This window comes from Micrasema longulum, unplaced genomic scaffold (genome assembly GCF_059751315.1).
Source record: "Micrasema longulum isolate JH-2025_06_02 unplaced genomic scaffold, ASM5975131v1 h1tg000008l, whole genome shotgun sequence".
NCBI lineage: Eukaryota > Metazoa > Arthropoda > Insecta > Trichoptera > Brachycentridae > Micrasema > Micrasema longulum.
This window is the reverse complement of record NW_028277216.1, coordinates 356,912-370,227: the sequence shown is the minus strand read 5'-3', so window position 1 is coordinate 370,227 and position 13,316 is coordinate 356,912. Positions and strand designations below refer to the sequence as shown.

At 35.4% G+C, this 13,316-nt stretch overlaps 1 protein-coding gene and 1 long non-coding RNA gene across 2 annotated transcripts; both read left to right on the top strand.

Moving 5' to 3' along the window:
- Window positions 1–2,237: 2,237 nt before the first annotated feature.
- On the top strand, window positions 2,238–5,272 carry LOC148285745 (uncharacterized). The gene is made up of 4 exons (XM_088230024.1): window positions 2,238–2,328; window positions 2,415–2,938; window positions 3,009–3,104; window positions 4,158–5,272. Coding segments are annotated over exons 1-4 (1,104 nt in total). The 5' UTR covers window positions 2,238–2,326; the 3' UTR covers window positions 4,640–5,272.
- Window positions 5,273–9,298: 4,026 nt separating this feature from the next.
- On the top strand, window positions 9,299–11,998 carry LOC148285744 (uncharacterized). Its single transcript, XR_015823438.1, has 2 exons — window positions 9,299–9,429; window positions 10,950–11,998. It is a non-coding gene; the product is annotated as an uncharacterized LOC148285744 (long non-coding RNA).
- Window positions 11,999–13,316: the final 1,318 nt, after the last annotated feature.

The window sequence follows — 13,316 nt, the reverse complement described above, 5'->3', positions numbered from 1 at the left end:
AAATTAGTGGATTCAGTCTTACTTGAACACGCAACGATCTGCATGAAGGAAAAAATCATCCAGGGATATCAGGAATCCAATGCTGATCACTACATAATCAACTATTATATGAATAGTATACCATGAAAAGGTAGTTTTTTATTTCTGAAAATTAGGTAATCCTTAACTCATAAAGCCCGAGGGTAAAAATCATGCGAATTGGCGGAATGGGAGAAAATAGACACAGTTAAACGAATTTTCAAAAAATAATCCGAAATGCTTCTCTCAGTTTTCTTACTCAATTCTTTCTGACATTTTTAAAATAATCGTGTGATTTATTTGAATAGTGAAATGAAATAAGTATAAATATTTCACTTTTTTTATTTCATAATTATTTACATACCTATTCCAACCATTTTTCATAAGTGGAAAAAAATCATAAGAAGAGTATGTTTACGAATGTTTATTATACAATATTAATGTAATGTTTATTTTTTTCTATTAATATTTTTTAAAAAAATGTACTCCCAGGAGTTACAACAAACTCATTTTGGGACATAATAATATTTACATAAAGGTTAATCGTAATAATAATGAAAACTAAAATAAAATAGCAAGCAAGTATATAATACAATTCATAATAATAATTAGTTTTAATACAAAAAATGCACATTATTTCGTAATGAAATAAACAAATATATTTTTTAAATTAATATTGTGTAGTGAACGGTATTAGTCCTAGGTGATAATTTAAGGTTCAAAGCTTAGTGGAACTGGCATCGGTCACAAAATAATAATGTTGTGTAATAAGATCTGGTCAAAATATAAATATAAATAAATTGCAGAATCATCTGCAGGCGATTACTAGTACTTAATTTAACTCGGAAGAGTCTTAAATACATAAAATAAAGTAATATGCTAATTAAAAATACTTAACTTCAATATCAATACATAGATGGTGCTCCAACACGCTAGTGAATGCTTTCTCATTTAATAGGATATATACAGGAATCAAAATGATGCCAATGTCGATATTCGCTAATAAGCGGAATGGGGAATGTTGTTAAAAAACGTAAAGTGGCCACTCAACCCAGCCAATGACAGGTCGTAAGCCCTGTAAACGCTCGAATATCGATAATCCTGAATTTGAAAAAAATTCTACCTCATCTCTGTAGGAATATTGATAAAAAATATATACCTACTCCCCCTCGGGAGAAATCCAGATTTGTGTATGTACAAAAAATACACATACCAAAAAATAATGTTGTGTAATAAGATCTGGTCAAAATATAAGTATAAATAAATTGCAGAATCATCTGCAGGCGATTACTAGTACTTAATTTAACTCGGAAGAGTCTTAAATACATAAAATAAAGTAATATGCTAATTAAAAATACTTAACTTCAATATCAATACATAGATGGTGCTCCAACACGCTAGTGAATGCTTTCTCATTTAATAGGATATATACAGGAATCAAAATGATGCCAATGTCGATATTCGCTAATAAGCGGAATGGGGAATGTTGTTAAAAAAACGTAAAGTGGCCACTCAACCCAGCCAATGACAGGTCGTAAGCCCTGTAAACGCTCGAATATCGATAATCCTGAATTTGAAAAAAATTCTACCTCATCTCTGTAGGAATATTGATAAAAAATATATACCTACTCCCCCTCGGGAGAAATCCAGATTTGTGTATGTACAAAAAATACACAGACCAAAAAATAATGTTGTGTAATAAGATCTGGTCAAAATATAAGTATAAATAAATTGCAGAATCATCTGCAGGCGATTACTAGTACTTAATTTAACTCGGAAGAGTCTTAAATACATAAAATAAAGTAATATGCTAATTAAAAATACTTAACTTCAATATCAATACATAGATGGTGCTCCAACACGCTAGTGAATGCTTTCTCATTTAATAGGATATATACAGGAATCAAAATGATGCCAATGTCGATATTCGCTAATAAGCGGAATGGGGAATGTTGTTAAAAAAACGTAAAGTGGCCACTCAACCCAGCCAATGACAGGTCGTAAGCCCTGTAAACGCTCGAATATCGATAATCCTGAATTTGAAAAAAATTCTACCTCATCTCTGTAGGAATATTGATAAAAAATATATACCTACTCCCCCTCGGGAGAAATCCAGATTTGTGTATGTACAAAAAATACACATACCAAAAAATAATGTTACTCAGATAAAGGTATCTTCTTGCCGATCTATCTCGGTATCTATAGTATCTATTTCCTTTTCCTTTATCCTTTGTCTATGGAAGAAGCCGCATCTCACGCTCGTTGTCGCAACATTTTTTCTTGATCAAAAGTCGACGAATATATTAATATGTAACGTGAAAGAAATACGCATTTCAACCTAAAACACGAATTTCAATTTGTCGTTGTTAATTTAATGTTTTTTTGTGATTTTTCAGGGAGAAAGACATGACAATTTTCAATTTGGCACTGACCGTTACGAACACCGAGGAGGCGGCGGTCAATTTTTGTCGTTTGAAACATTTGATACCGGATGAAAAAGTATGCATCAAGTGCAATCGAGGCATGAAAAAATATACAAACAAAAAATTGACCGCCGGATTCACCTTCGCCTGCAGAAATTGCCCGGAAAACGGCGGTAAAACAAGAAAGGAAAGCCCGCTCGTAGGTAGTTACTTCGAGCAGTGTAACCTGGCCGTTTCGACCATTTTGAAAACGATTTTTATGTGGTCGAAAGGGGTGCCGGTGAAACTGATCATCAGCGAGTGCGACATCTCCAGCGGCACGGCTGCCGACCACGGTAGCTACCTCCGGGAGATGTGTTTGTCGTTCTGCGACAACCTTCCCGCGATCGGCGGGCCGGGGAAGGTTGTCGAGATTGACAAATCCGTTTTCGCACGGAAGAGGTCTAACCGCGGTCGGCTGGTTCCCGAGCTGTGGATTTTCGGCGGAGTGGAGAGAAGTAAGTTTCTTCCGCACGGAATATAAATATTACGCAACAAACCGATCTAAATATTTTTCACAAATTACAGGTGCCGACGACGGACCACAAAAATGTTTTCTCGAAGTAATATACGATCGGAGGCGCCGAACGTTGTGGCCCATAATAATGCAGAGAATCGCTCCGGGTATTTATTGAATTATTTATTCGACTATAGTCCTTAAAATATCGCTTGTTGAATGACAGTTGTCAGCAAAAGTGACGACATAACTTTGTAGTAACATCTAAGGAGTGATTTATATTGACACGAAAAATCAACGTGATCACGCCAGATATGGCGTGTTAATTTTTTTTTACAATACAATGCTCGATATATAAATCAACATAAACAAACCATAACGCCGTTTCCCCGTAGGGGTAGGCAGAGAGGATAGAACGCCATATCACTATATCTTTGCATATAGACCTCGCTTCCTCTACAGTCATACATCTTATGCACGCACGCCGGTTATTGTTTACTCTTGACATGTCCATCTTCAAGTATTTGATGGACTTGATTGTGCCATGTCTTTCTCGGTCTTCATCCATCAACATTAGCATTGTAGATCCTTTTAGCCGTTCTTTCGCTGTCCATTCGCTCTACACGTCCAAGCCAACGCAGCACCCCTTTCTTGATTTTGTTGATAATGCATCATAATAATAATAATAACAAAAGGACAAATTGATCGGTGTAAATCGATCGAATAAAAAAATAATTCATTTGATGTTTAAGAAAAAAAAATTTTTTTTTTTGGTAAATTGTCTTAAACACACCACAATAGGCTTGTTTTTGCTCAAAAAATAAACCCAATTTTTAATGACATTACAAGGTTATATCATTTTGCAAAAATGTTAGAGATGGACAAATCGATCAATGTAAATCGACCGAGAAAAAAATAATTCATTTGATGTTGTTCATGTGAAAAAAAAAATGTCTTGTTTTTTTTAATGAATAATTGTCTTAAACACACCATAATAGGCTTGTTTTTGCGTTTTTATATCAATTTTCGGAAACAAGAGTTTCATATTTGCATGAAAAACTGATAAAATCGATTTGATCGGAACATGGTCGGTGATCAGTATTTCCCCACCACTAGTCATTAGTTTGGCAGCTGTATTTTAATCAAGCTATATTTTAAGGACTATAGAAAGTATATTTTACGTTTGAAATGAAATTTAAAGTATTTATTTTGCTTTCAAGGCACGCGGATCATCAGCGACGGATCGAGCGCGTACGTCGGATTAGACCGTTTGCCCGGGTACTCCTACTCGCACGACGTGGTCAACCGAACTATCCACACGAATACGATCAAAGGCCTGTGGGGTTTGATCAAACACAAGTACCTTCCCGCCACAGGAAGAAAGCGAAAAGAATTGCGCTCTCGGTTGGCAGAGTTCGTTTTCAGGAGGAATTTCAAAGGTTCAGTCTTCAACGCGACGATTTCGCATATCGCACTCCTGTACCCCGGATCCAAGCGGCTGGCGGACGACAAGAAGTTGGAGAGAGAGCGAAGAATCGCGGAGATCGCGCAAGAATTGAACACAGCGCTTCAGTTCCTGATCAACAATGGTATTATACCAGTCGAAACCGATGTTGATGAGGCAACAGAAAATGAGGCTGAGTCTGGACGTCAGACAGATCCTGAAGGCGACTCTGACAACGACAGCGAATTCTCTCCTTAAAAATACTGTGTTTTATTTCACTGCCCTTTCCTCACACATACCTTCACATAATTCCTCAAATCAATTCCTTTCATTAAGATCTCTCTCGATAAGGTTTCTATGGTTTCCTTATTTTTAAGCAAATGCGGGAGGGATTCCCGAAGGCCATAGCCATAATTCCAATGCCCCCTCCCACCTTGCCAAAACCCACATCCTTATAAAAAAATATTTGATAAAACATTTTGCGCCCGCTTACACGGCCGATTTTTTTGTTTTTTTTTTTAAAGAATGATTTATCAAATTTATTTTTAAATAAAGACTGATAATTGTACCACCACATTACCAAAACCCACATCCCTATAAAAAATAATCTATCTGATGAAACATTTTACGTCTACTTACATGGCTGTTTTTTTTTTTTTTTTTAAAGAGTGTTTTGTCAAATTCATTTTTAAATAAAGACGGATTATTGTACCCACCTTACCAAACCCACATCCCTATAAAAATATCACAAAATCTGTGATGAAACATTTTGCCAAACTTACGCGGCCGATTTTTCAAAGTTTTTTTATAAGAATGGTTTATTTTCATATAAAGGTGGATTATTGTACTCCTAAAGCAAATAAATAATAATAAAGCGTAAACTAAAAACAATTGTCGAAATATAATTCATTTCTTGTAATTAGTTACCAAGAATTAAACCTCTTAAAAAATATTCGTTTTATTAAATTATATTGAGGTAGGTACTTTTTTCATTGTTGTCTATTAACTACTAATGTTGGCCAACCTGCTTGGCATTATAAGTTTTTTAATCGAAGATTCCCGCCTGGCGACATTCTGGATCTTCTCTGCCCCCTCGAGAGTGATTCATTTGACTATTTTTATTTGCTTCATGTAATGGCTACACTGATGATTAAACGTCAAACAAAAAACAAATACGTACACGTACGACGAAATGGGAACATTTTCATTTAGACCATTTATTGCGACCTTACGCATTACCCAAAACACTTAATTAGCTCAGATTGTGCTAAATGTTTATTTTGTAAATTTATTGATATAATTTTAAGTTGCTATAGAATTTCACTCGTCCATGCACTTTGTAGCCGCAAGACGATTAGTAATCTAGCTTCAATAGGTTGGTGTTATCAAATATCTAAATTTAGTAAACGGGGTCTAGAATTTCAACCGTCCATGCGCTCAGTAGCTGCAAGACTTGTATCTAACTTCTATTTTTATAAATTTGTTTTTTTTTTCATTTTTTAAAATATCACTAAAACTCTAAATTTCACTGAAAAAAAGTGAATAAGGGCCTAGATTACTTAATGTCCATGCGCTCTGTAGCTGCAAGACGTGCTGTAATCTAGCTCCTATATCATAATTGGAGACGAGGAACTAGAATACCAACCGTCCATGAGCTCTGTAGCTGCAAGACGTGCTGGGATATTTATTTATTGTACAGCGCCCTTGAGGCGATTTTCACGAAAATGGCGCTTTATAAATTATCCAAATATTTATATAAATAGGTGGAATTGACCAAACCGCATTCGTTTTTTCCGTTTTTGAAGCTGTTTTACACTCCATTTGACGTTTAATCTTTAATCATCAGAGTGGCCAGTGCTGCCAACTCGTCACAAGCAAATGTCGCTAAACGGAGGTTCAAAAGTCGCTAGAAGTCGCTAGATCTTAAGATGTAAGACAGAGGGGGGTTGGTGATGGGAAGAGGGGCAAGGATTTTTGGCGGCAGTTCGCACCTTGAACTATAATTAATACTTTTTAGTAACTAAAAAATAATAATATGTTAAGGTTTTTATTAAATAAAATTAAACAAAAGCAGTTAATGTCATAAGTAAGGGAAATTAGATAAAAAAATGTGTATTCTCGGTTTCACTGATAAAAAAGTTGTAAGTAGCATATGATTTAGATATTACCTTTATATTATTAACAAAATTTAGTAGTAAATTTTATTTACCCTACTTTGCTCATCCAATGAGAGAACTAATGAAAATTGGGCCTCAGATTAAACAACTCTGTGGTAGACATTTGACCGATATTATCTTCAAAACATCAAATATTATTTAACATGATATAAAAATATCAGTTTTATATATTTATATATATATTTGGATAATTTATGTAGCGCCGTTTTTTAAAAATTAACCTTAAGGGTGCTGTACAATAAATAAATATACCGGCGCGTCTTGCAGCTACAGAGCGCATGGACAGTTAGGATTATAGTTCTTCGTCTCCAATTATGATATATAGGAGCTAGATTACAGCAAGTCTTGCAGCTTCAGAGCGCATCGACGATAAGATATCTAGCCCCTATTTACATTTTTGTTTTTTTTTTTATTTGACAATAAAGTTTCGAGTTTAAGTGATATTTTAAAAAATTCAATAAAAAACAAATTTATAAAAATAGAAGTTAAATTACAACATGTCTTGCAGCTACTGAGCGTATGGACGGTTGAAATTCTAGACCCCATTTTATGTAAAATATAGTTTGTTTTATATTTTAAGTTTGGAGTTCATTAATTCAATTACTCTTATTAAATGACCCTTTACTTATCTTCTTTGTTTTGTCAATCAATATTTCCGCATGCACAATAAAATTTTAGAGAAATTAACAGATTGCTTTTTTTTACCTTACATTTGTGTTATGATGATTTTTTTCCCATCGTGCAACATTTTCGCGGCGACATCGCGTATGCGCGCGGCGAAAGTGGGGGCATAGTGGGGGAATTATTGGACACAGTCCGATGTATTCAAATATGATGCTACGCTCCTTCTGGATTATTCTTAATTCTATGGATGAGTCATTGTTTAAAATGTACTTTGACACTGCTTTGACACATTCTTAAACGCTATAATTTGTCTTTTTTAATCTATTGTTGTTTGTTAATGAATAATTTATTGAATATATTTACTACCTTTTTTCAATTGCAACCATACTAACTTAATGAGGAGATCAGTGTTTTTATAAATAAAATATAAAATTGTTAATGGACTCTCAAACTAAGTCAAAATTTTCAAAAGCACATTTTTGTGTATCGTATTATCAGCGCTATGATTTTTCAAAAGTTTTTGTAATTTTGAAATGACTCCGCCTGTGACCAGTGGTGTAGTCCGGCCGGAGTGCACCGGAGCGGCGCTCCGGCGCTTTTTATCTGAGCGGCGCGGCGCCCTGGCTCTGGTCAGGAACAAATATTACGTTTTGCAAATATTTCTACTTAAGTCTCTTCAAACAATTCGAAAGAACAACAAACTTATTTATTGCCGATAACTGGCAAAATTCTAAACCTGTGTTCCCCCCACTTCACCATAGTGGTGGCGTTGCGCTCCGGTACTTTTTATTCAGGACTACACCACGGCCTGTGGCGTCATAAGTTATCATTGATGAGTTGTCCTGATTGGTGAATTGGCTTCTCGGTAACCGAAAACCTACCACAACACTATCATTGGTTGTTTTTGGAACTAATGACGTCGTTCAAAGTAGTTGCCTAGGACTCTGTTGGCTTACGTATAAGTCACTGCACAACTCTGCTCCGGAATCTAAGGGAACTCTGCATTCCAGATGAACTAGCTGACAGGCGTCTCACGCTTAGATCAGCTACGTCTACGGCGATAGAAAAGATTATTATACCTCTACGCAGCGCACTAAATTTGGTGAACGCGCATTTGCGGTCGCAGGCACTACGGCATGGAATGCTCTCCCAGCAGAGGTGCGAGACTGTGAGGGTGAAGTGATGTTTCGGAAAAAACTCAAAACCCACTTGTTCTCTAAATCATTTGAATAAATCCGTAGCATTTGATAACAAAATAAATTGTTTGAATTAAATTACAAATTTAAAAGCTTCAATTAAATTTATTTAACAATAGAATCACTATGTAAAGCGCCCTTGAGTTTACGAAAATGTGGCTATATAAGTTATCGAAAATAATAATAATAATAATAATAATAATAGAATCTGTAATTTGGTTTGTTAAATAAAATTACCACTTATGAACAAATTACAACAGAGATGAAGAACATTTAAGAGAAGGTAATATAGAAGTCTAGGCATCTACAAGGCTTATGACCTGTCAATGGCTGGTTTAAGTGGCCACTTTACACACTGTGTAACATTCACCATTCTGCCTATTGCTTAAACCAGCCATTGACAGGTCATAAGCCCTGTAGATGCCGCATGGTCGCAGGCCCTACGGTATGGAATGCTCTCCCAGCAGAGGTGCGAGGCTGTGAGAGTGAAGTGATGTTTCGGAAAAAACTCAAAACCCACTTGTTCTCTAAATCATTTGAATAAATAATTTTCAGTTTTTGGTAGAGATTTCTAAGCTTGCTTTTAATACCCTCATATATTGACACGCGTATATGAAATCATCAGTCAACAATAAACTGAGTATGTCCAAATGTTTGCAGACAGGCTGGACCTCCTCCCCGGGGAGTTATTCAGATGTAAATTTGTTGCAACAGAGGGAAAACTTTCTTAAAAGGGGAATATGGAAGTCTAGGCATTTACAGGGCTTATGACCTGTCATTGGCTGGTTTAAGTGGTCACTTTAGACACTGTGGCCTTAAAATAAATAAATCTTAGTTTTCTAGTGACTTTTAAATACAATTTGCAGTTTTAATGGTTTTCCTGTCAGCAGAATCATAATTAAAACAACTCGCATTGTATACAAATTGTGCATTTAATTATAATGTATTTAAAATGAATTCAATAAATATGGCAGGTAACTGCACTAACCTGCATACGTTAGTAATTGCATTGCAAGATCGTTCTTCCAGAATATTCTTCCAAACTCACCGAGTAAGTTGTTATTCATTTAAATGATTATTTAATATTAATATATTTATTTATATATATGCCCAATGGACATTTTAAAGGACATATTTATGCATAGAAAATTATTATAAAGGAAAGTAGAAAGACACAATGGTATATAGTAGACTTGGTGGGAGTGGAAGCGGGAGAGAGATGTTTATAATTGAATTTGATTCAGTGATTGTTTGAAAGAAGACAACTTGTTATCAAAGAAATCAAGTACTAGCAGCTATTGAGCTGATGCGTGTATATCAAGTGTACGTGGTTATTAAACATTGTACATTGCTGTGTGCATCTAGTTAACATTCACTGAACTAGCATCGATCGCTTTCTCCGGAAGGCCATTCCATTTCTCCACGACTCGGTTTGTCAGGAAGTTCTTCCTGGGGCTGGATGAGAAGGAGGTAGTGTTGAGTTTCAATGAATGACCTCTGAGATGGCGGTTTTCATTCATAGTGAACATTGATTTCAACTCGGGTACATTATATTGCTCAGTTAAGATCAAGTCCCCACGCTGCCTGCGCTCCCAGTGAACTTAACCCGAGCTCCCTTAAGCGGTCCTCGTATGATTTATTTCTCAGAGAAACTACCATTTTAGTTGCTCTTTTCTGGACTTTCTCCAACAACTCTATCCCTTTTTTAAAATAGGGACTCCAGATTTGGTAGGCATACTCCAGGAGTGGACGAACATATGTTTTATAAATTTTGAGGAACAAATCTTGGGTGATGTGAGCAAATGTTTTCTTTATTAAGTATAAGAGGGAATTGTAATTGAATTTGATTCAGTGATCGTTTTTGTTAGACTAGAAATATTGTACATTGACTTTATCAGTATATGAATATTTACCTCTCGCTAGTCCAAGCATCCACGCTACTTTTCGAAGCAAGCGATGTTGGACTGATTCAATGTGATTTATGCGATTCACATAGAATGGAGATCAGACCACTTTTCTAGGAGGCATATTCTAGAAGAGGGCTAACAGTTGAGCAATAAAGAGTTTTGATAGTGCGAACTTTAGTAAAATTAGAGTAAAATCTGTTAATGAAGCCAAGTTATTTAAGTGATTTATTTACGATACGGGTATCATACGATGAAATATGTAAATTATTTATTTATTGATGTATGCGCCCAATGGGCATTTTTAAGGACCTTCTATTTTTAAGGAGAGGTGTTTATAATTGAATTTGATTCAGTGATCGTTTGAAAGAAGACAACTTGCTATCAAAAAATCAAGACTGGTATGTTTGTTGGCAGACCTAAGAATTCTGGGCATAGGAGAATGAAAACCATAGTTAGTTCTATGGTTATCGGTATGAAAGAGTATGTTTTGTCCGAGGTTTCTAGTTGTTATGTTGTAATATTTATCCTTATGAATTGTATAAATGGACAATGTCCGTAAATAAATATATGATGACTTCCTAGGTGGTGGAATCCAGTCTTTTGTCTAGAAACCTTTGTACAAACTGTAAATATTACAATAGTAAATTGTCGCAATATTTTTCAGAATACCACTCTTGATATCGATGGCAGCCAGCCGGACTATCCAGGAAGTGGAGACGGTAGAAATATGGTCCGAGACAGTTTGGAAAAACCCACACCAGAATATTTACAAGGGAATGGTCGTGGACGCCATCGCCCTGGAGAAGGTCAGAGCCTGCAGTCGTTCTCAGCAGCAGCAAATTGCCGGCAAAAATGTTAATTCCCAACACTCGACAGTCGAAAACAGCGACGGGAATCGGCTAACCAAAAACAAGAAACCGATGGCGTCTTTTGGCTACAACAAAAAGATTCAAGAAACCGAGAAAATACTGAAAAAGCGCTGACTCCCTTTTAGATCTACACCCCACTGTCGTAGATAAAAAGACGTGTCGTTTCTTAGGTAACAACACCGCATCATTTTCAATAAAAACTGCTTATTTCATTGAATTAAAGAGGAATTAGACTCAGTGTTTTTAATAGGCGACAGTTTAAAGATGAACATTTCATTTTAATAATCATTATCGTCATCATCTATCCCTTTCCACACCTAATGGTGCATAGGGAACTGCATTGGTACACCAATCGCATCGTATCTTGATCATTTTTTGCTACATGCAGGTAAGATGATCAGTCTTACGCGTCAGGTACTGGTCTAGGGACTATGAAATATTCTAGTGTGAAACACCGTTTTAAAAAAATATTTCAAATCAACCACATCGGGAATCTTTAAAAATTTTCCATCTTTTAAAAAGCATACACTATCCTGGATTCAAACTAAAGATATTAGCTCTTTTTTTTCTATGATATATTTTGTTGCCCTTTAATAATAAGGAATATTTTTATGATTAAATATTTGTATAATACCACTTACCGACTTTTCTATATCTACCGGTTTCGAGACGTACCCGTCTCTTCGCCAGGACACCAATTAAACCAACATGCAAACCAACATGGAAAACTCACTAGACACCTTTTTATTGCCGATAACTGGCAAAAGTCTAAACATGTGTCTCCCCCCAAGCAAAAATATATTGTAGGGCAGAAAATTTTCTTTTGAATGAAATATAACCTTTACCATTTTGTTTTACTTTGTTCACAACTTATGCTAACACCTAATACAATTATCTACTAACATTTAATGGCGGCTGTACACACTTATCGAGAACGTCTTGTCGAGAGTCTCGGCCGATGGGGCTCTCAACGAAAGCATATCTGTACACACTAGTTTTTTCATTAGTACCGAAGATTCCCACAGTAATGGACGTAGAAATTGCTGCTGTTTCACCTTCCTACTTCTTGTATGTTCAACAGACCATTTTGCAAATTTCACCAAACATTTTATTTGCTTTTAAAATCAAATAAGTAAAATCAGTCAGTGGAGAATCAGTCAAAAATGCTGAAAATACTATTTAGTAACCGAAAAATAATGATTCTTTAGCTGCATGAACGCGTAATAAGTAATAAGATAATTAACAAATTGGCATTTATAACTCAATTTTCTAAAAATGGTCTATTGAATCGCCTTCTGGGGAACTGGCAACAAGACAGACATAACAAGAATACAAAGACAACAAAATAAAATTCTTAAACTAACATACAACCTACCCTACCTGACCTCTACGACTGAAGTGTACAAAAAACACACCAGTTTGACATAAACTACTTGACTAAAATTGAGACCTTAAAAATTGTGCACAAAATAACACTGGGAAACATACAAGACGACGACATAATATTAGTCAAAAATGCTGACATACACAAATTTAACACCAGACAACAACAACACTATCATATTGAAAAAGCAAAGACAAACACAGGACAGTCAAAAATACTACATAATGGACTTAAACACTACAACGACTTACCTTACTACTTGAAAACTTTTACTGGAGACAAATTTAAAATCAATCTGAAAAAGCACATGGTGACTGAACTAACTAGACTAGACGAGACATAAAATGACTAGACAATATTAAATCTCTAATGTAACCCTAACGGGTTTTTTAAAATTGTAAATAAATTTAAAAAAAACATAACGTGGGTATACTGGCGAAAAACGTTAACTTGAAAATATTCAGATTTGACTTAGTTTTTATATTTTTTTATACGGGAGTTGCTTTATTATCTTGCTTATAATATACAAGGTTTATATTTCAAAAGTGGATTTTTCTGCAATTAAATTTAAAAATAAACTGTTGGGATCAGGAGGGATATACTAATGTGGGCCAATCAAGAACTTCTCAGCATTTGCTCAAGTGGAGAGGAAACCACTTAAAACTCTTCAGGAGAAGCCGGCCTGTTGGCAGCAGTCAACAGGCCTGCCGTTCCACTAGAGGAGTGTTCGGTATTTTCTTCCCTACTTTGGTTTATTTTACCAATTGCCTGCACTATA